The 24,766-nt window shown below is 39.1% G+C and overlaps 2 protein-coding genes across 2 annotated transcripts in view; both read right to left on the bottom strand.

Annotated features, from left to right (window-relative positions):
- Window positions 1-12,830, bottom strand: part of myo1d (myosin 1D) — a 128,852-nt gene extending 116,022 nt beyond the window's left edge. The window contains exon 1 of the mRNA XM_063003078.1: window positions 12,721-12,830. Within this exon, the coding sequence (XP_062859148.1) occupies window positions 12,721-12,815 (95 nt within the window). The 5' untranslated portion in view covers window positions 12,816-12,830. The remainder of the gene's footprint in view (window positions 1-12,720) is intronic.
- Window positions 12,831-17,648: 4,818 nt separating this feature from the next.
- Window positions 17,649-23,532, bottom strand: LOC134322089 (uncharacterized). The gene is made up of 5 exons (XM_063003959.1): window positions 23,479-23,532; window positions 23,327-23,389; window positions 23,148-23,217; window positions 20,703-21,131; window positions 17,649-18,091 (listed from the first exon to the last, which is right to left on the bottom strand). Exons 1-5 carry the CDS (start codon window positions 23,530-23,532, stop codon window positions 17,688-17,690), a joined length of 1,020 nt encoding a protein of 339 aa, XP_062860029.1. The 3' UTR covers window positions 17,649-17,687.
- Between the last annotated feature and the right edge of the window lie 1,234 nt (window positions 23,533-24,766).

The raw sequence follows: 24,766 nt of genomic DNA, 5'->3' as shown, positions 1-24,766 counted from the left end.
CCATTGTGACCATAATGACCATAATGACCACTGACAGGTAAACTGAATAACACTAATTATCTCTTCTCCACGGCTCCTGTTAGTGGGTGGAATATATTAGGCAGCAAGTGAACATTTTATCCTCTAAGTTGATGTGCTAGAAGCAGGAAAAATGGGCAAGCGGGCGAAGCTGTGATGGCCACAGCATCTCCAAAACTGCAGCTCTTGTGGGGTGTTCCTGATCTGCAGTGGTCAGTATTTATCAAAAGTGGTCCAAGTGGTCCAAAGAAAGAACAGTGGTAAACCGGCGACAGAGTCATGGGCGGCCAAGGCTCATTGATGTGTGGAGCGAAGGCTGGTCCGTGTGGTCCGATCCAACAGACTAGCTACTGTAGCTCAAATTGCTGAAGAAGTTAATGCTGGTTCTGATAGAAAGGTGTCAGAATACACAGTGCATCGCAGTTTGTTGCATATGGGGCTGCATAGCCGCAGATCAGTCAGGGTGCCCATGATGCCCTGGTCTGAAGAATCACGTTTTTTGCGCGTCGCTTACCTGGGGAACACATGGCACCAGGATTCACGTGGGGAGCGAGACTCCTGTTTACTATGGAAGCACTTCTGTAAGTCGCTCTGGATAAGAGCGTCTGCTAAATGCTGAAAATGTAAATGTAAATTGATGAACTACGGGAAGAAGGCAAGCTGGCAGTGTGTGATGATTTGGGCAATGTTCTTACAATTTACATTTGCTGCCTACCGAGACACCTTATTCGGAGTGATATTCTGACAATAACGAGGGAGCATCCAGTGCTTCCTCAGCTGTGAAGGCAATCCCAGCATTCAGTGCGGAACTAATTTTCTTTTACTTTTTTATCATTTCGTACATTTCTAAAGGGTTTGTCAGTGACAGTTGAATTGTTTTCTATACACAGAGGGAGATGTTAGCTGGCATGCTGGCAGGTTGTGTCTCCTCAGCCCATTGGTTTCAATAGCCTAAGGCTGTCTTAGCTTAGTAAGCTAAAACTGCAGGGACAGCCGATGACGTATTTGCTGTCAAACTAGTGTGTTTAAATAATTTGTTTCATTAAAATCATCTGCCTAGGTAGGCAGTGGGCAGTAAGGCAGCTCACTAGGTTTTCAGACAGACCCTATGAATAGTGTGGGGATTTTGTTGACACACACTGACTTCTTGGATGCTCCCACTATAACATCTTAAACTGGTTCCATAAACAGACAATAAGTTCAGTGAACTGGCCTTGATGGCTTTCCAAGTCAGCAGATTTAAATCCAATAGAGTGCATTTGGAATGTGGCACAATGGGACTTGGTATGGATGTGAAGCTGATGGATCTGCAGAAGTTACCTGATGCCTTCATGTCAATACAGACCAGCATTTTATAGAATGTGGATTCCATAGTCACATAAAAAGTAAATGCAAAGATTTATTTTCCCAGTTATAATTGTTAGGGTTAGAGAATAACTGGCTAAAATCCACGTCTGTATAACACATCCTCTAAAATAGAATGGACACGTAGTTGTTTTTTTCCCTTCTGAAACACAATGGAGTTAAAAGCTATTTAGGTTTTGGCCAGTCATATGTAATTATACTGAACTGCAAACAGTACTTCCCAGTACAAATCTGGCAACAAATGCCAAACGTGAGTGAGAAGAAAGCTCAAAACAAAAAGACAGACCAGAGAAAGGCGAAAGGAGAAAGCAGAGAATACCTCCAACATTACTAGTCTAAGTGCCCATCTGCCAAGGCTCAGAGTGAGCAAATGAGACGTCTGTGTGGCTCAGATCTTATTTAGAGGGGGGAAATAGGGCAGAAGAAAGCACGGCCCTGTTTATGTAAGGGCGGTAATGTGTTTTAGATTATTAGAGGTTGTATGGAATTTCTTGTGGCGAGACTAAACCTTTTCTTTGCTGGAGAGTGAGAGAAAGAGGCCTGTTTTTAAAAAATCCACCCCTAATCCACCCTTTTAGGAAAAGAGGCATACTTTTACAATTACAGAGGATCCTTATTTAAATTTGGAAAGCTGTACCACAGAATTCTATTACTATATGTTGCTGAAAAAAAGGATGTAGAGCAAACAAAGTCACACAGCTTACACAGCAATTATCTGCTATCTATATCTATATGGGCAGTTGTAGCCGAGCGGTTAAGGTACTGGACTAGTAATCAAAAGGTCACTGGTTATACACTGATACAGCCATAACATTAAAACCACCTCCTTGTTTCTACACTCACTCATCAGCTCCACTAACCATATAGAAACATTTTGTAGTTCTACAATTACTGACTGTAGTCCATCTGTTTCTCTGCATGCTTTGTTAGCCCCATTTCACCCTGTTCTTCAATGGTCAGGACTCTCCCAGGACCACTACAAAGCAGGTATTATTTAGGTGGTGGATCATTCTCAGCTCTGTCGTGACACTGACATGGTGGTGGTGTGTTAGTGTGTGTTGTGCTGGTATGAGTGGATAAGACACAGCAGCGCTGATGGAGTTTTTAAACACCTCACTGTCACTGCTGGACTGAGAATAGTCCACCAACCAAAAATATCCAGTCAACAGCGCCCTGTGGGCAGCGTCCTGTGACCACCGATGAAGGTCTAGAAGATGACCAACTCAAAACAGCAGATGAGATGAGCGATCGTCTCTGACTTTACATCTACAAGGTGGACCAACTAGGTAGGAGTGTCTAATAGAGTGGACAGTGAGTGGACACGGTATTTAAAAACTGCAGCAGCGCTGCTGTGTCTGTGTCTGTCATTGTCCCTGCAGTGCTGAGAATGATCCACCACCCAAATAATACCTGCTCTGTAGTGGGCCTGTGGGGGTCCTGACCATTGAAGAACAGGGTGAAAGCAGGCTAAAAAAGCAAAGTGCTTCGATATGGTAAGTGGAGCTGATAAAATAGACAGTGAGTGTAGAAACAAGGAGGTGGTTTTAATGTTATGGCTGATTGGTTTATATCCACAAATAATAATAACAGTACTGTATACTAATGAGCAACGTTTTACCATTAGATTTTTACCATTTCCTCTAAGAGAGAAGTAGCTTTTGATACAGGACATAGTATTCTCCATCTGCTTGTTGTTCTTATGAAGGGAGGAACAAAGAAGAAGTTACGAAATTGAGCCAAGCAAGATTCTTTCAGTATGGACAAGCAAGCCAGCACTCAAACCTCAAGCAGATGGGTCTCTAGGATGGGCACTGCAATGCAGAAGACCAAGAGGTGAATTCCCAAGGTTTTTCGGTCTATAGAAAATATTACTTTACTGACATTCGGTCTAATAGAAGCGCCATAGATTAACATTCTAAGCAATTTCACACCCGAAACAAATGGCAAAGGCTCAAATATGTGCTCAAAAATTTCAGAATCCTTCTGTTCATACTGAAAAACAAAGAAAGAACCTTTGACCTTGAGCCAGGCAGCATTCGGAGCTCAGGTGCACCGAGGAGACTTTGATCAGTAAGACTGCTCTGCAGTAAGGGAGTCAGGTTGCCATGTGTCACAGATGGGATCCACGTAACCCGTATCTGCTGTTAGCACGACAAGTGAACGTTACCACACCTGAAATAGGAGAGGCACCGTTTCTATTTGTTCTAGGGTTTTAAATAAGATAAATGTGTGCTGCTGAGCAGGTTCCTGTGGCATTTCGGTACAGGTTCTACCTGAATGAGCTGCATTGTGAGCATTGTTTAATTGTTTTAGATCGTCATTCATACTTTCGTAGCCTACTACTATGAATACTACGTTCTCTGTCAGTTATAGATGACTTTTAACTAGGACTAAACACACAGAAGGTTGAGTGTTAGATATCAGGTTTCATTGCTGCCTTAATTAATCAGTAAAAACAAATATAAAAGACAGTTAAAGAGGAGGACTGTACTGTATATCACAGTATGAAGTTCTCAGAGAGGCATAGTGGTGAGTCTTGTGCAAGATCAAGCATCTACAGTAACTAGTTACTATATTGTGTGACTCAAACTCATTTATTCACTGTCTGTTTTCCCGGTGGGTCCGATTCACTGGGCGAAAGGTAGGAAACATACCCCAGACAGGTCGCCAATCCATCACAGGGCAAACACACACACACACATTCAAAAAACAAACACACTTATACCTAGGGCAATTGTAGTAGCTCCAATTAACCTAACTGCATGTCTTTGGACTGTGGGAGGAAACCAGACCAGACAAACACAGGAAGAAACTCCACACAGAAAGGACCCGGACTGCTCTACCTGGGAATCAAAGCCAGGACCTTTATGCTGTGAGGCAACAGAGCTACTCACCGATCCATTGTGCCCACCACTGCTGAGATCTCGTGCTCTTGAATTTGAATCCCAGGTGGTGCTATCGACCAGCACGAGTGGCTAAACAGGCACAGTGGGACATCAAATAGGCATCACTACTGCTGTACACTTGGACCTATCTAATAAAGGCACATAAACTAGTGGTGGGGTATTTATGAGGTATTTGCACGGCTCGGTGAGGCTCCATTACTGTTTACTGCTGTTTTCGCTGCAGTGTAAAGTGTAAATGGCAGAAAGACGGGTAAAGTGTTACTATGTGTTACTATGGTGACGCTAGGAAACCCCGTACCCCTCCAAACCCCAGTCAGTCAGCTAATTATGTCACAGGTTTGTTGGTTCCAGACCAGCAAGATTATGGGGGCAGGACAGGAAAAATTTTTTGGCCAAGAACCTGTACTGTTGGGGATTTTGGTGCCAGCACTAGCACCACGCCCATAAAAAAGTGCATTCAGTTGCCCACAGGGTTCTAACAACCCAGATCTAGGTGAGTAGCCCTTTTCGGTGAGATTTTTAGTCTCTGTTTAGGCTTGACTCTAACAAGTGAGACAGGAAGTTTCTGAGACAGAACAGTGGCAGGGGCAAATCAGGTCAGGCTGTGCACATAGCATAATGCTTATCAGCATTATTTATCTGAATAATCAGGGGTGCTGCCGGGAAACAGTTCCGAAAATTCCCAGGCAGCCTGCAGAACAGTTTTTGGAAATGTGTAGTTGATTGTCAAACAATTCCCAAGATGCTGGATGCAAACACTGCCATATAAAGGCAGGCAGAGAGGGCACATCAAGTACATCAAGTACTCACTACTGTGAAGAACACAACCATCCTTAAAACACCATAGCAACACTGACATCTATTTAACATCAGAGGTGGAAAGTAACGAATTACATTTACTCATGTTACTGTAATTGAGTAGTTTGTGTACTTGTACTTTTTAAAGTAGATTTTACAACCAGTAATTTTACTTTTACTTAAGTATGTTTTGTATTAAGAACTTGCTACATTTTAAATAACATCCGTTACTGAGTAAAAAAAAAAAAAAGCTAAAAAAATCGCGTCTGGGAAACTGGTGCTAAAATAAAGGAGCTGTAATCTAGGTATACAGTAGGGAAGGGTGTTTTTTAAAAGTTTAAAAAAGTTTAGTGATGAAAAGAAGGCTGGTCTATAGAATCCACAATTAATGCCAACTTCAGTGGTTATTAGTGATGGGAATTATGGATCTTTGAAGGGAGCCGGATCTTTTGGCTCGGTTCCTTTTAAAGAGCCGTTCAAAAAATGGCTCTTCGTTCTTTTTTTCAGGCAGCGAGAGGCACTACTGGGTAACTGTAAGACACCCCGATATTAACATCAATGATGAACAATCATGCAAATGTTGCTATCTTGCCTTAAATGTAGGCCTAATTCAAACAACACTTAAATGAGAAAAAAAGATTGTTGTCAAAAGTATACAAATTGACAACAAGTATATTTTAATAACAAACATAGTTTAAAATAATTGCAATAAATCATCTGTTGTATAACTTGTAGCCAAACTGGGCTTACATTTCAAGCATAAAAACATTAGAAACACAAAAACAATTTAGTAAAATGTACAAAAATTTGCATTCAAGTTCTTTGACTTTTGAAGGTCCGCTGTGAAAGTAGTCTGTGTGCAGCTTATATAACAGTGTAAATTTATTCTTCCCTCAAAATAACTCAATATACAGCCATTAATGTCTAAACCACCGGCAACAAAAGTGAGTACACCCCTAAGAGACTACACCCGTAAATGTCCAAATTGAGCACTGCTTGTCATTTTCCCTCCAAAATGTCATGTGATTTGTTAGTGTTACTAGGTCTCAGGTGTGCATAGGGAGCAGGTGTGTTCAATTTAGTAGTACAGCTCTCACACTCTCTCATACTGGTCACTGAAAGTTCCAACATGGCACCTCATGGCAAAGAACTCTCTGAGGATCTTAAAAGACGAATTGTTGCGCTACATGAAGATGGCCAAGGCTACAAGAAGATTGCCAACACCCTGAAACTGAGCTGCAGCACAGTGGCCAAGATCATCCAGCGTTTTAAAAGAGCAGGGTCCACTCAGAACAGACCTCGCGTTGGTCGTCCAAAGAAGCTGAGTGCACGTGCTCAGCGTCACATCCAACTGCTGTCTTTGAAAGATAGGCGCAGGAGTGCTGTCAGCATTGCTGCAGAGATTGAAAAGGTGGGGGGTCAGCCTGTCAGTGCTCGGACCATACGCCGCACACTACATCAAATTGGTCTGCATGGCTGTCACCCCAGAAGGAAGCCTCTTCTGAAGTCTCTACACAAGAAAGCCCGCAAACAGTTTGCTGAAGACATGTCAACAAAGGACATGGATTACTGGAACCATGTCCTATGGTCTGATGAGACCAAGATTAATTTGTTTGGTTCAGATGGTCTCAAGCATGTGTGGCAGCAATCAGGTGAGGAGTACAAAGATAAGTGTGTCATGCCTACAGTCAAGCATGGTGGTGGGAATGCCATGGTCTGGGGCTGCATGAGTGCAGCAGGTGTTGGGGAGTTACATTTCATTGAGGGACACATGAACTCCAATATGTACTGTGAAATACTGAAGCAGAGCATGATCCCCTCCCTCCGGAAACTGGGTCGCAGGGCAGTGTTCCAGCATGATAATGACCCCAAACACACCTCTAAGACGACCACTGCTTTATTGAAGAGGCTGAGGGTAAAGGTGATGGACTGGCCAAGCATGTCTCCAGACCTAAACCCAATAGAACATCTTTGGGGCATCCTCAAGCGGAAGGTGGAGGAGCGCAAAGTCTCGAATATCCGCCAGCTCCGTGATGTCGTCATGGAGGAGTGGAAAAGCATTCCAGTGGCAACCTGTGAAGCTCTGGTAAACTCCATGCCCAGGAGAGTTAAGGCAGTTCTGGGAAATAATGGTGGCCACACAAAATATTGACACTTCAGGAACTTTCACTAAGGGGTGTACTCACTTTTGTTGCCGGTGGTTTAGACATTAATGGCTGTATATTGAGTTATTTTGAGGGAAGAATAAATTTACACTGTTATATAAGCTGCACACAGACTACTTTTCATTGTGTCAAAGTGTCATTTTGTCAGTGTTGTCCCATGAAAAGATATACTTAAATATCTGCAGAAATGTGAGGGGTGTATTCACTTTTGTGATACACTGTATATATAAAGGCTCCCAGAGGCACGACACGGTTCCTTTAGTTCATTTTAAAGGGCCGTTCAATAGAATCAGATCGTTCGCGAACGACCCATCACTAGTGGTTATACAGTTTGAAAAAGTTTTATGGGATGGTCTGTACTAAAGTGACACATTACACATCCCTAAATGTTTTAAATGTTGTATCAACATGTTTTTTTTCTGTTATATTTTAATTAAAAACAACTATTGTGAGATTTATACCCACTTGTCCTGTTTGCATTACACAGAAGAGACACCCTCTCCTGTTAAAAAAGTAACTAAGTAACATTTACTCTGAGTACATTTTAAATGAGTTACTTTTTACTTGAGTAGATTTTTAGACTAGTAATTTTACTCGTACTTAAGTAAAAATTCATTAAAGTAATGGTACTTTTACTTGAGTACAATATTTATATAATACTCTTTCCACCTCTGTTTAACATACACAACCAACAGCGTGGTGTCTAAGTGAAATCTAACATCTGAACAGTGAAGCAAAATTAAAACTCCCCTAGAAGGAGCTTCTGTGATAAAAATGTCCTAAGTTCTTTAGCTCCAGCTGTTATATTTAGTCTTTTGGTCTCCATGGTACCACTTTAAAAGCACAGCAAATCCATCTGTATAAACACAACTAAAAGTGATTGGATAAAAGTAAAATTGTGTGTTGCTGTGCGTATGATAGTGCGGCAGGTGTGTATGTCAATATATCTAGCTGAGGAGCTCCAGTCCAACCTCACTCTCGCTTACCGTCTGTGAAAAGTTTGGCATGTCCATGTGAGATTCCACTGGTTAGTCTATTTTTTCCTCATCTCTCAAAAACATGCAGAAGGAATATTGGCTAGTATATATTGCCCCCCACCCTTCTGACCAGAGTGTTTTCCTTCCCTGTGTCTAGTGTTTGCATGTCCCAATGAACCCCCTGCACACCTGATTAAAATAACTGTGCCTTTTTTGACTCTTGAGCATGTCAGCAGCCTGTCCGGGTGCTCAACATACAGTACATAATTGGCCTGAGGAATGCCTGAGGAATGGGCATGGCCTTAGACCTGCGATGGACTGGTTACACAATATTCATCAGTTCAAGTTAAATGTCACACAGTCATGGACAATTTTGTATCTCCAATTCACCTGACTACATGTCTTTGGACTGTGGGAGGAAACTGGAGCTCCCGGGGAAAAAAAACCCACACAGACACGGGGAGAACACGCAAACTCTGCACAGAAAGGACATGGACCTTTCCACCTGGGAATCGAACCAAGGCGACTTCTTGCTGTAATGCAACAGTGCTACCCACCGAACCACCATGTCTACCCCCTTCCAGGATAAAGTCAAACTGGTTCATCTGTAACTCTTCAGTACATAGCAGTGTGGCTCAACCTTTTTAATCAGCTGGGCTGCAACTGACAACAAAAATGGCCAATGGTGGCGCCCAGGTGGCGCAGCAAGATATTCCGATAGCACACCAGCGCTGAGATTCTGAACTCCTCGGGTTTGAAACTCAACGTTGCCACCGGTCGACTGGGCACCATCTAGCGGGCATAATTGGCAGTGCCTGCAGCAGACACTAACTGGCCACTGTGTGTCTGCTAGGTGCTGGGTGACCGGACTATGTAGGTGGGGTCTTCAAACGCTGTGTAAGGACCCTGATTAGCAGATAGATGCGCCTGTGCAGAGTGTATGGGTGAAAAGAAGGGGTCCGCTAGGACTGCACACGTGTCAGAGGAGACGTGAGCAGCAACATGCCCTCCTCAAATGCAATCGGGGATCCCCAGCAGTGGAAGACAGATTGACTACACTAAATTGGGAGAAAAATGCATAAATAAATATGAAACAAAAAACCAATGGGCTACATGCATTTCTTCTGCAAAAATAATACTCTAATAGCATAAAAGCATGGGCAGAGCCTCCATGTGTCACAGGGCAGAGGATGTGATCTGGCATCGCCTGCTGTCTGTTGTTCATAAAGTTCCAGATGCACAGATGTGGACTAGAGGAAGAAGCAGGAAGCAAGCCTGGTCACACCCTCCGCAAATAACAAAGTGCAAACGCAATCTCCAGAGAAAGTCACTCAGAAAGACAAGGGCACAAAAACACACTTGGCTACCCCAAGGAATCAGATGTGTTAAGTGCAAGGTAATGTTTAGGAAAATACACTGATCAGCCATAACATTAAAACCACCTCCTTGTTTCTACACCCACTGTCCATTTTATCAGCTCCACTTACCATATAGAAGCACTTTGTAGTTCTACAATTACTGACTGTAGTCCATCTGTTTCTCTGCATGCTTTTTTAGCCTGCATTCACCCTGTTCTTCAATGATCAGGACCCCCACAGGACCACCACAGAGCAGGTATTATTTAGGTGGTGGATCATTCTCAGCACTGCAGTGACACTGACATGGTGGTGGTGTGTTAGTGTGTGTTGTGCTGGTATGAGTGGATCAGACACAGCAATGCTGCTGGAGTTCCACTCACTCTCCACTCTATTAGACACTCCTACCTAGTTGGTTCACCTTGTAGATGTAAAGTCAGAGACGATCGCTAATCTATTGCTGCTGTTTGAGTTGGTCATCTTCTAGGCCAACTAGGTCTAGAGGTCTGGCTGTTGGCTGGATATTTTTGGTTGGTGGACTATTCTCAGTCCAGCAGTGACAGTGAGGCGTTTAAAAACTCCATCAGCATTGCTGTGTCTGATCCACTCATACCAGGACAACACACACTAACACACCACCACCATGTCAGTGTCACTGCAGCGCTGAGAATGATCCACCACCCAAATAATACCTGTTCTGTAGTGGTCCTGTGGGGGTCCTGACCATTGAAGAACAGCATGAAAGTGGGCCAACAAAGCATGCAGAGAAACAGATTAGTACAGTCAGTAATTGTAGAACTACAAAGTGCTTCTATATGATAAGTGGAGCTGATAAAATGGACAGTGTGTGTAGAAACCAGGAGGTGGTTTTAATGTTTTGGCTGATCGGTGTAGATTAAAGGGAAGATGAATGGATGCCGATATACAGGTACACATCCCTAATGTTTCTCCCTAATAAAGACAGAGAATGTTTCGATAGTCGTATCTCACTGTCATTACACAATTCTTTTTAATAAATATTGTTTAGGTTGCTGTGAGTTTGTCACTAAGCTGGAAAAGAATCAGAGGGTAATTTCCATGATCCACATCCGTCTGATCCCACACTGCACCAGACCAGAGCAGAGCAGGTGCAGCCTGTGGTTAATGAGATCACTGTGCATGATCCAGAGCAAAACATTACAAACATGTGGATGACAGGACGAGGTGAAATAGATCTTTGTGATTCATTACAGGTGTACGTGTGATTGTATTGTTCACCAGGCAAACAAGTTTTTAATGCTTTAGCAAATATTGTTTAGGTCAGTGACAAGAGGATAGTAGACCATGGTTGATAAAATGGTTGTAAGGAGCCAGTTATTAAAGTACAGTACATTTGAAAGATGCCTATATAACATAGTACATTTTACTTTTTACAATCTGTATATAATACTTTAGACACATGTTTGCATGGGGTAATGCCACCTGACATAGTAAACTTGCTAAAAATCTCTTTACTGTTTTATATGTGGAAGAGTAACTGACCTAGTCACCAAGTCAACTGGTTCAAGAGATGTGTATTTAACTTTCGGGTCGATGACATGCGTTTTTTTTTATTTATGCCCATGAATAAGTAAAGGGTAATGTTGTCAAACATTACACTAAATGGGTGAAAGTGTGATGCCCTGCAGTAGATTGGTGCCTGTCCAGGGTGTATTCTTACTTTGTTCCCAGACTTTCTATGAGGCCTTGGGGAAAAATTACTGAAAAGAAACCAATGAATGATTTTATGTTTAAAGCATTTAAAATGTACATACTGCAAAACTGTACAACTTTGACTTTTTCGACCGATATTTAGTTGGTGGGTTTTCGTGTCATAAAGACCACAAGTGACCTGTGTGGTGCAATCATGACCTCAATAATAGTGAACCGGTTTAGTTTACTATGAGTTTTGTTTTGCTAGGTGAGCACTAAATACCAGCTTAATACACATTAAGTGGAGGTAAAAAATAATATATATAATACAATTATAATTATGTCATTTTTTTTATTGTAACCATGTTGCAGACAGGGTTGTGCTATCTGACATTTGTCTGCTGGTGAAATGAACAATCCAATCCAATAGACAATGAAGCGTGTGTGACCATTGGAGCAGAAATGCTTAGTGTGCAACAATGTAAACAAGCTCTGAGACCTGATCATTTCAAAATAAATCAATTAATTAATTTATAAATGGATGGACGGACAGAAAGACAGACAGTAATAGATGGAAAGCTGGACAAACAGACAGCTAGATAGATAGAGATGGGATGGTTGGTTGGATGGATGGATAGATAGAAAGATAGATAGATATCCATCTCTATCTATCTATCTAGCTGTCTGTCTGTCTGTCCATTCATCCATCCACTTCTATCTATCTATCCATCCATCCATCCACCCACCCATGTAGATAGATAGATAGATAGATAGATAGATAGATAGATAGATAGATAGATAGATAGATAGATAGATAGACAAACAGACATATAGACAGACAGAAATGGGTGGATGGACAAACAGACAGATAGATAGAGAGGGATGGATGGATAGACAGACAGACAGACATAAACAGATAGATAGATAGATAGATAGATAGATAGATAGATAGATAGATAGATAGATAGATAGATAGATAGATAGATAGATAGATAGAGATGGGTGGATGATTGTATGGATAGATGGATAGACTGATGGATAGATAGATAGACAGACAGACAGACAGACAGACAGACAGACAGACAGACAGACAGACAGACAGACAGACAGACAGACAGACAGCTAGATAGATAGAGATGGGTGGATGATTGTATGAACAGACAGACAGATAGATAGAGTTAAGTGGATGATTGTATGGACATACAGACAGACAGATATACGTGGATAGATGGACAGACAGCTAGATAGACAGAGATAGATGGATAGACAGACAGACAGATAGACAGACAGACAAACAGGCAGATATACGTGGATGGACGGACAGACAGACAGCTAGATAGACAGACAGACAGAACCATGAAAAGTCTTATTCAAACTGTATTGAGAAGTCGCTGACAGTTACACATGTATGTGTGTGTATGTGTGTACAGTAGTGAAGGTGAACGACCTCTTTAATTCTGCTTACCTGAGTTTAAGGTTGGCCAGAAATTCCTCCAAAGAAACATTATCCAGAAGCACAAAATCCGCTTTTCCAAACTCCAAACTCTCGTGTTCAGCCATAATGCGGTTTGGTTTATGAACAAAAATAAATAAAATAACCGATCAACGAACTGTAGGCAACAAGGTAGACGATTCAACAGAACAGTGTAGTTCTGTTTACAAAAGCGACGAGGAGAAGAAGGATGAATTCTGAAGCATTATCCGTTTATAAGTCCTGCTTTAGTGGAAACAGAAGGGAAAGTTTTGGCAGTTTGCGAGTAAAATCGTCCCGTTTGTTAAAATCCACCGTAAACTGCAGTTTGTCATTAAATCTCGATTATTTTGGCGACTTGTTGAAGTGTTTGAAGCTGAATAAATGTGTGTGTTCAGAAGATGAGTGGATTATCTCGTATGTTAAAGTGAACGCAGCTCCATGTATTCTGTGTGTAAAACTCAGTTACACACAAACACAGCAGCAGCTCCTGAACACAGAATTCCGACTGCTGCTGCTGCTGCTCCTCCTCTTTGAAGGCCGACCTAAACTTGTCGTGTGTGTGTGTGTGTAGATGTGGGTGTGTGTGTGTGTAGGTGTGGGTGTGTGTGTGTGTGTATCTGTGTACACTCAATAAAGACAAAAGTATGTGGACACCTGACCATAAGTTTGGTTAAAATCACATTGATATCTTTCCTTTGAGGCTGTAACAGTCTTTACTCTTCTGGAAAGGCTTTTCATAATATTTGCTGTCTATTTGTTGAAATTTGAGGACATTCAGTTTGTGTGTGTGTGTGTGTGTGAGTGTGTGTGTGTGTGTAGGTGTGTGTGTGTGTGTGTGTGTGTGTGTGTGTGTGTAGGTGTGGGTGAGTGTATCTGTGTACACTCAATAAAGACAAAAGTATGTGGACACCTGACCATAAGTTTGGTTAAAATCACATTGATATCTTTCCTTTGAGGCTGTAACAGTCTTTACTCTTCTGGAAAGGCTTTTCATAATATTTGCTGTCTGTTTGTTGAAATTTGAGGACATTCAGTTTGTGTGTGTGTGTGTGTGTGTGAGTGTGTGTGTGTGTGTGTGTGTGAGAGTGTGTAGGTGTGGGTGAGTGTATCTGTGTACACTCAATGAAGACAAAAGTATGTGGACACCTGACCATAAGTTTGTTTAAAATCACATTAATATCCTTTCTTTGAGACTGTAACAGCCTTTACTCTTCTGGAAATGCTTTTCATAATATTTGCTGTCTGTCTGTTGTGGGCATGCAGTTCGTGTGTGTGTGTGTGTAGGTGTGAGTGGGTGTTTGTGTGTTTCTGTGTACACACAATGAGGACAAAAGTATTTGGACTCCTGACCATAAGATTGTTTAAAATGAATTGCATTAATATGGACTCAGATATTTCAATAAAGAAGGTGAGATTTGAGGTATGGTAGCAGAAGTGACTCTGTGTGTGTGTGTGTGTGTGTGTGTGTGTGTGTGTGTGTGTGTGTACACTCAATAAAGACGAAAGTATGTGGACACCTGACCATAAGCTTATTTAAAAAGTCATTCCAAAACCACAAGCATTAAATATAGAGTTGGTCCTCCCTTTGAGGCTGTAACAGACTTTACTCTTTTAGCAAGGCTGTTAAGATTTGTGGACATTCAGTTAAATAAACATTGTGAATTCAGGCACTGAGGTTGGACGTCAACACTTGACTTACAAACGACATTCCGATTCATGCCAAAAAGGTATGTCTGGGCCATAGAGTATAACTACTGGACCACTTTAATTTATTCAAAATTGAAATCCTCCTTTTATTATGATGTTTTTTTCATAGAGCCGAATAGGCAAAAGGATGGTCAGTGTGTGACACCAACTGTCAAATATAGAGGAGAAAGTGTGATAATGTATTTATCATAAAATGGGCTTCAGTTTTCATTTAAAAAAACAGTGTAACAGACAACAAATGTTATCTGAATGAACACATTTTAATTTAATTTAATTTATTCATTTATTTATTAGAATTTTAACTTCATGTTTTACACACTTTGGTTACATTAATGACAGAAACGGTAGTTACTTGTTACACAAGATTCATCAGTTCACAAGTCAAACACAGTCATGGACAATTTTGTATCTCCAATTCACCTCACTTGCCAATGTCCTTGGACTGTGGGAGGAAACCGGAGCACCGATACTCCACCTGGGAATCAAACCCAAGACCTTCTTGCTGTGAGGTGAGAGTGCTACCCACTGTGCCACCATGCCACCCTCCATTTTATTTAACACATTAATTAATCTCGAGACCAATGATTTCTGCAAACGTCAGATATTTCAATAAAGAAGGTGAGATTTGAGGTATGGCAGCAGAAATGGCTTGGATAATAAAAAGGATCTTCGACTACTCTCGACTACTTAAAAATCACATTCTAGATATTTTAACAAGGTTTTAAAATATGGTCATATTATTGTAGAAAATTTATATTGCATAATGTACAGTGTACATATATATATATATATATAGTACTGTATGTATATAATATTTAACGTATTATATATGTATATACAGTATAGTATAGTGTATAGTATAGTATATAGTATAGTAAAGTATATAATGTATAGTATATGTATATTCAATAAATAAATGTTCCTGTTCTTATTTATGTATACCTGATTTTTAATTGAATGTTCAACCTGTTCAGAAGTGACCATATTCTGCAGGAAATCTTGTTTTTTTATTTATTTAATTTTATTGTGTTTTTTATGGAAAAGTGCCATTATGGAAGATAAAAATGTTTGCTTACATTCTATGATATACTTTTTTTTATTATTTACCTCAACAATTACATGAGGTCTAACAACACAAAGATTTCCAATAACCACAAACAGTGAGAATGTATGATATTCAATTTTTTAATGTTTGGATATTTTTAGACAGTAAAAATAAAATTAAAAAAAGTTTTTATTGTAATCTAAATCATCTTTTTTGGCTGTTTGTATTTTGGACTAAATAATACCTATGTTTAATATTTGTATTCTCTTCTAGCAATGCAGCTTAATTTGGAATTGAAGTTTTGGGATTAAGCATTCAATGTTACATGCCATAAACTATCTGTGTAACCTTTAGGCAAAAATATTTTATGTATCATACATCAAATAACCACACATGAGCCAAAAATTATTATAAATTTAATGTGGTTTTGCTGACAAAGAGCTTTAATTAGCTTGTTAGCTGCCTGTGGCTATAGGGCCATCCTGTTTGTTCTTGCTGTTAAGCACAAAAGTAACACTACTGCCCCTCTATGACCAAACCAAGAAATTACAATCAGACAATTAGAAGTACATACTGTACGAGTCCTTTCAAATTGTGTTTATTAATTGTTAATGACCAATTTCCCCTGGTCAGGGTCCAGGACACCTAGTAGGCCCAGGGTAACCCAGAAGCACTGGGCACAAGGCAGGAACACACCCTAATCAGGGCACCAGTCCATTGCAATGTGACACACATTAACCAGCTCACTCGCTCAAACTTTAATGCAGCAATTTAATGCAGCAAATACAGAAAACAGGCAAAACTCTTTATATACAGTTACTGTCAGCTAGGATCGAACCCAGATCTTTAGGAACCATATAACTGTGCAACACTTACTCCATTAGCTAAGAACATTGCTGCCTAATTTTGAAATTTTCAAAGGAAAATATTACTGTTTGGCTAAAAAGACAAAGGGAAAATTAAGTAACATTGAAAATAAGTGACAAAAATAGCAGATAACAACAACAACAACATACATACACTATATGGGCAAAAGTATGTGGACATTCCTCCCAGATACAGAGTTTAGATGTTTTAGACACACCCTTTCTAAAAGGTGTATACAAGCAATTATTGAAATAAATTACCTTTACCTCTTTATTTTGCAAACACAGATTAGGAAATGCTTTCCTCTGTTTCAGCAGGACTGTGCTCCTCTGCCCAAAGCAAGTTTTATAAAGGCATGATTTGACGAGTTTGGTGGAAAGGAATTTTAGTTTGCTGCACAAAGCCCTGGCCTCATCCCCACATTTGGGATGAACTGGAATGTCGATTGCCAGCCCAGTCTTCTTGTCCAACATCAGGTCCTGACATTTACATTTAAATTTTTGGCATTTAGCAGACGCTCTTATCCAGAGCGACTTACGGAAGTGTACATCAGCAACGTTATTTTTTTATTGTTATTATTATTTCAACGCATTTCTTCCCATTTTTCCTCCTGATTTAGCGCACTCAATTTGTCTTCCGCTGCTGAGAGATACCCGATTGCATCTGAGGAGAGCACGTCACTGTACACGCCTCTTCTGACACGTGCACAGCCCTCCCCTTCTCGCCCCTGCATTCTGCACAGGCGTCTCTTCCGCCAATCAAGGTCCTTGCACAGCGTATGAAGATCCCACCCACACACAGTCCGGCCCCCACCCTGCAGATACGGTGGCCAATTACTATCCGCTGCAGGCACTGCTAATTATGCCCACCAGGTGGTGCCCAGCCGACCAGTGGAAATGCAGATTTTCGAACCGGTGGAAACACAGAGTTTCAGAATCTCGGTGCTGGTGTGCTAGCAGAATATCAATGTCATTCTGATTACATGGTTACAAACCCCACAGATGCACTTTAAAATCATGTGGAAAGCCTTCCTCAAAGAGTTGGCTGTAGATGTTGAACAAGCTCATAAACAGGTGTTTACATACTTTTGGCCATAAAATGTATATGCATATATCCATGTATTTGTATACGTACATCCATAACTATACTAACTTTTATCATTGTAATAGATTTAGCTTTTTACAAAAAAGAATTGTCGAATTACAAATAGCTCTGACATTTCACCTTCAGTCATTTTAAACATTGTATAAGACTTACTATACGACTAATAAAAACAGTATTATAAACAAAAGATATAAGCTTATATTAATAGATTATTTTATTTTTATTTTTTCTTCATTTATTTTTGTACATAAAGCAATGAACCCCCAAATACAATAGTATTGGACGCAGAATTAGCCCAGGAGTTGCCACAGTTATGGGTCACATATACCAAAGCACCTTTGCGCAGAGTGGTCATATAGGTAGACAGATTCCCCACTGAGTTGGGGCTGCTGACATTAGTACGAGACACGGCAACCCAATAACTGTTTACGACCAGCCACAGGTCAGTCTTAGCCCCACTTGTCGAACTCTGTGTAGAGAAGAAGAACTGGTAGACACCAGAGACCGGAGCTGTAAACACACCTGTACGGCTGTTGTATGCCTGTCCCACGTTTACGTATACCTTCTTGTACTGGATTCGGTTCACCTTGCCCGCCAGTGTGCCGGGGTATGAGGCAAAGAAGTGCACTCTGGCTGTCACTGTAAGAAATGTATAGAATGTGAGGCAAAATCTCTGTTTGGCCAAGGGTTTAGCTGGTCTTTATAGACTTGGACAAATAGCAATTGTCAGTGAAAATTGAATGCTTTTATCTATGCACTCACGAATTTTGAATTATGGAAAACAGAGCATTGGTTTGTTTAATTCAACCCACACACTGACAGGTCAAAAATTACTTAAGAATGTTATTTCCACCTTCAAATATAATAATAATTATAATAATAATAATAATAATAAGAATTGACAACTCTTTTTATGGGTCTGGGGAATACATGGTGCAGTTTTTTACAAAAAAAAGTAATAAATTTAATTTTAAATAATTATTTAAAAACAAAATTAACTGCTCCATCCGGTCAGGGTCACAGTAAGTCTCTACCTGGAAACATTTGGCACAAAGCAGAAAGTGAACATGGCACCCACTGTACCGGCCACCCCAGTTTTAATAAAATTATTAAAAATTATACACTTCTACATTTAGTTTTTGAAACAAACCCCATTTCTAAAAAAGTTAGGACATATTGATAGATGCAGTAATAACAGAATCTCAGAAAATTTCTCTTGAACCTTAATTTAAGTGACAAAAGTAAAAAAAGAAATACTAATCATTGCAGTTTTGCAGATATAATTTCAGCCCATTCTTACTTGTATGACTTAAGCTGCCCAACAGTCTGTGGTCACTATTGCCACAGGCTTGGCATTGCCTTGCTGAAATAATCAAGGACTTTCAGGGAAAAGTTGTCACCTCAATGGCAGCATGTATCTCTTTAAAATCCCAGTATATGCCTCTGAGTCAAAAGTGCTATTGGGTCAGTAGTGATATTGATTTATATATTTAAACACATCAGCATCAGGTTTAAAGAAGAACTGGTTCTAATTTTTTTTTCATGGGTGTAACTAAGTATGCGAGTGTGTGTTGTGCTTCGGAATGTTGCATTGTTGAAGATTTGGCTGGACTCACCGCGTTGAGTAACTTTATTTACTTACTTTATTTGCTTTACTTAATTTCTTAAGGAAAAAAGTTTCCTAAATATTAAAATATATTCAAATAAAAGACATAAAAGTTCCTTATTTAACTTTTTAAAATGTGTTATATTACTTTTATATTATATTTCTATTTAGGGATGTAACGATACACTCTACCCACGATGCAATGCGATTCACGATACTGGGTTCACAATACGATTTTTTCCCGATTTTTTTATCTAAAATTGAAGACAAATTATGAGAAAAATAAAAATAAAAAATAAAATAAAATACTGTATTTGTGCTTATCTTTTATTTATCTAAATAATGAATGCCCTTTTATTTCTGAGGTAGGTACAAACAATTTTGAATTAAGCCCAATTTGGCTGGAAAAACCCCGAATTTGGCAACCAGGCGTATAGCGCCAGTGACATCAACCAGACAAGGTGTATAGCGCCAGTGCCCTCTGCTGTTTAAAGTGAAAATCGGTTCATTTTACATGTGAAATCGATTTGAATCGTGGAATTTTTAAATCGGTTATTAACTGTATTGTGGTGAATCGTTACATCCCTAAATGTAGAGATGCACCACATGTAAAGATGCACCACAAGACAGTTAAAAATTGGTGCACATGTGCCACGATTCGAATCGGTTATTAATTTAAGATGAATCAATATTCACTTTAAACAGCAGAGGGCACTGGCACTAGTCCTGGTTGACGACACTTCACAAAGTTGCAAGGTAGGGGATTTTCCAGTCAAATTTATTTATGTGAGGATACTTTCTTTATTTGTATTATTCATTTATTTATTTAATGTTGGATTTGTTTTAAAATTTCATTTCAAGTTTTTTTTTACAGAATAAGCATTATTTGGCACAGTTTGAAATAAAAGGGCATTCATTATTTAGATAAATAAAAGATAAGCACAAATACAGTATTTTTTTTTATAATAAAAGAAAACTTTGTCATAATTTCATTTCATTTTCATTTCACAATTTCATTTTGTTAAAAAAAATCGGAAAACAATCGTATCGTGAACCCAGTATCGTGAATCGTATCGCATCGTGGGTAGATTGTATCATTACATCCCTATATATTTCTATTATATGTTGTGTTATTATATGTATGTTGTGATATTATGTTTCAATATCAATCTTTACCTCATGATGAACCTTTACTCTGGTTTATACAACAAAATTAAACATGCTTAAAAGTTTTAGTCTATGAAAAAGGTTTTCTAAGGTTGTCCATATTCTACATGTGGTACAGAGTGATAAAAATCTTTAATACTGCTTTAGAACTGTACCTGTCTCTTTATAGTATGGATTGAAAGTGAGTTCTTCTTTATAAAGCTGTCTTTTAAATTCCTTTATGTGTATGTCATGATTCAGTTAAATACAGAAAGAGAATAAATAACTAAGACTCACCCTTTTTTTGAGTTTTTTTGCAAAACCAGTTGATCTTGTCCTTGCTGGTGCAAATTTCATTTTTCTTACACTTCCCGCACACAAGAGTGTTAACATCTGAATGAAGATAAACACAAACAGCATGTAAACACAACAATAAATATGAATTCTGAAATGTGGCATGACTAGACAGCACTGTTTGAAGCATTATGAACTCCTAACCTGCACAATAGGCCAAGTGACAGGTGGATGGCTGGACAAACTGGTAGACGTAGTAATTGCCCTTGCAAGCTTTCACTTTGATGGGAGGGGATTTGAAGGCGCAGCAGTCGTTGTTCCAGTGGCCGCAGACTTTGCGTGTGACGATGCCATCTCGTCTGCGCGGGTGTCCGCCGACTAGCCACAGCGGGGAATGAGTGCCACATCTTTCTTTCTTCACACACAGCTCGGGCATTTGAATGGTTTTGCCTTTATAAAACAGGCGGTACCAACCCTTCCACTGCACACTGCGGTCGCAAGCAACTTTCTTGGTGGTGTAGTTGGTGGCTCTCCAGGTCTGGTCAAGCACAGTGTAGTAAAAACAGGGGTCAAGGCCTCCATCATCTTCCTCTTCATTATTTTGGAAATAGGAGTATAGCTTAGAACTGCTGCCTGTCAAAAAATAAATAAATATATTTATTTAAATTTAGCACCAGTTAAAATTTTTACATGGTTATATTGTACATTACTCTAATAATAAACCTTATTTATAGATCTATTAAATCTATAGATTATATATGTAGATCTATATAATGTCAAATTATAAAACATTTATCAAAAACATATTCAAATAAAAGAAATAAATGTATCTTATTTTTTAAATGTGTGTATAAAATACTTTTATATTATATTTAAATATGTTATATGCTGTCTTACATTATTAAATGTATGTTGTTTATATTATGTTTTAATATCATGTTTTATTTATTTATTTATTTATTTTTTAATGCATTTTCTCCCTTTTTCTCCCGATTTTTAGCACGTTATGCTTCCTCTCTACTGGTGCTGACCCCCGCCCCGACTGTGGAGAGCGAACTTACACACGCACCCTCCGACACGTGAGCAGTAGCCGACTGCATCTTCATATGCGGATCAGCCTTGTGCACGGAGAGCCACACCCTGATCAGCATTATTCCTCTACTCTGTGCAGACGCTATCAATCAGCCAGCAGAGGTCGTAATTGCATAAGTTATGAGGTCCCTATCTGGCTCCCACCCTGTATGAACAACAGCCAATCGTTGTTCGTATTGCCGCCCAGCCCAGCCGGATGGCAAAGCTAAGATTCGATACGATGTATTAAAAATCCCAGCTCTGGTGTGCTAGCGTATTTTACCACTGTGCCACCTGAGCGGCTGTTTTATTTATTTTTAGAAAGTAATATTATATAATATTATTTATATTATATTATAGGATATTATATAAGCTCAACCTCATGATGAACCTTTACTCTGGTTGATACAACAAAATTAAACATGCTTAAAAAGAGTTTTTAGTCTATGCTAAATGTTATTAAGATGTCTTATGTATTATGTATATAAAAGTAATACTATCTGGTTATATACAAGACATTAGGGCTTAAAATGGACCAAGAAAATACATACACATTATGGTTTAATCAAAGGCAACCATGATTTAAAATGAACAAACAGCAATGTCTTTTATGGGGTGAATACCAGATGGCCATAAACATCTCTAGTCAGTTCATGCTCACTGGGAATCGTTCTATGAAAATCTTTGTTTCAGAATGTGTATCTACACCGACCAGGCATAACATTATGACCACTGACAGGTGAAGTAAATAACACTGATTATCTCTTGGGTGGGATATATTAGACAGCAAGTGAACATTTTACTCAACTCAAAGTTGATGTGTTAGAAGCAGGAAAAATGGGCAAGCGTAAGGATTTGAGTAAGTTTGATGAGGGCCAAATTGTGATGGCTAGACGACTGGGTCATAGCATCTTTAAAACTGCAGCTCTTGTGGGGTGTTCCTGGTCTGCAGTGGTCAGGATCTATCAAAAGTGGTCCAAGGGAGAAACACTGTTAAACCGGCGACAGGGTCATGGGCGGCCAAGGCTCATTGATGCACGTGGGGAGTGAAGGCTGGTCTGTGTGGTCCGATCCAACAGACGAGCTACTGTAGCTCAAATTGCTGAAGAAATAAATGCTGGTTCTGATAGAAAGGTGTCAGAATACACAGTGCATCAGAGTTGCAGGGCTGTTTTGGCAGCAAAAGGGGACCAACACAATATTAAGAAGGTGGTCATAATGTTATGCCTAATCGGTGTACAGGCTGTCTATAAGTACCTATTGGCACCTGTGTAACACTCTGAGAAGTGATACAGAAGTACAAAAACACTTTTTGTCACTGAAATACTTTTAAGGGTTTTTGATGTAATTTGTTTTTGTAAAACTAGAAAATACATAAATGTAATTTAAGGTACAACAGTATAGTATGAACTTAAATTAATTAAAGGTACAATAATGTTCTTTCTGATATAAAACAAAATTTCCTAGAGTGCAGTTTAATGTTATTTATACTCCTGGCCATTTATCATGTTCCCTCAAGGCCCAATACATGCTACCAAGAACCACTCATTATTCAAAGAACCCTCAAAAAGTACTGACCTTCCTGCATGGTAGTCATATTCACCTGCTTATCTGCATTTGCTTGCAATTCTGTACAGTCCATCACAGCCTATCAAAAAGTTCACTTTGTTAATCAAGGTGACTGCAGTTATTTTTATACATAATTCAAGCTGATGTGATGTGAACTTTTAAACACATGATAAAGCAGTAAATATTACCTGCTTCATGTTCTCTTGGTTCTGTTTCATTATGGCTTGGTTCTGTCTCAGTGTTTCTATCTCCTTGGAAAAGAGGAAAAATAACAGTGAATTAACTATAGATTAATCGTGTGCTGATATGTTTTTAATTAGGAGAGAAAATGCATTTTTACCTTGTACACCAGCGTGAGTTGTTCATGTAGAGACAAGTCGTTTTTGCTCATCATTTTAAGTTCATACTAGACAAAAGTGTCATCAAAACATAAAAAACTTTTTGTTAACTGTTAATATAATACAATATAAAAATGCACACTAATAATAATAATTAATATAACAACAATAATATATTGTTCAAATGTTTAAAAATATAAAAGTATGTATTATATCATATGTTAAATGTAATATATTTCAACATAATATTGTAAATTATATACATTCATTCATTCATTCATTTTCTTATCCGCTTAGGGTCGCTGGGGGTGGATGGGACGCCAGTTCATCGCAGGGCAGACACACATACACACACCCATTCACTTATAGGGCAATTCAGTGTCTCCAATTAACCTGACTGCATGTTTTTGGACTGTAGGAGGAAACCGGAGCTCTTGGAGGAAACCCACGCAGACACGGGGAAAACATGCAAACTCCGCACAGAAAGGACCCGGACCACCCCGCCTGGGGATCGAACCCAGGACCTTCTTGCTGTGAGGCGACAGTGCTACCCACTAAGCCATCGTGCCGCCCAAATTATATACAATATATTCAATATATTTTTTTAAAATAAAAAATATTATTAATTCTGCATTTAATATAAATAAATTATAGTAGCAACACTGACATTGTTTTTAGTTCCTTAAGGTATTAACTTAATTGTACTTACTGATTTTCTAATCACTTCTGTACTGCCTGCAGAAAATAACAGCACTGCCAGCACTTGAATGCCCAAGGCACCCATCTGTAGGGAACAGATATGTTGTATTTTAAATTATAAATAATTCAAGCTAATGTATTTATACTTAATAAAAATATGTTTCTTAAAATATGTATTTAAAGCAAAAACTCACAAGTTCAAAAAGTAAAGCGAAGTAGAAAATTTGAATTGAAAAATTAACATACTACATTTTATTATTATAATTATTATTAATATTACTATTACTGTTGTTGTTATTGTTGTGTAGACAGATATTTACCTACCTTTTCAGTGCAGTCAGATCACTGACAGTGAAAATGTAAAATGTTGAGTAGGTCCAAGCCTTATATACTACAGTACAGCAAGCTGAACTACAACGACCAATTAAACGGAAGTTACTGGTCTGACTTTCACACTAGCATCTTGCAAAAGTGTTTGGTCTTATGCTACCCAGAAGCTGCAAACGTGCTAATGTAAAAAGTTGCTATAGACAGATTCAAGGGTCAGCAAAAAACTACAAACTGAGCCATGTATAGTATGCTGCAAGTATG

Source organism: Trichomycterus rosablanca, chromosome 10 (genome assembly GCF_030014385.1).
Source record: "Trichomycterus rosablanca isolate fTriRos1 chromosome 10, fTriRos1.hap1, whole genome shotgun sequence".
NCBI lineage: Eukaryota > Metazoa > Chordata > Actinopteri > Siluriformes > Trichomycteridae > Trichomycterus > Trichomycterus rosablanca.
Note: the sequence above shows the minus strand (reverse complement) of the source record. Positions and strands in the feature narration are given on the sequence as shown.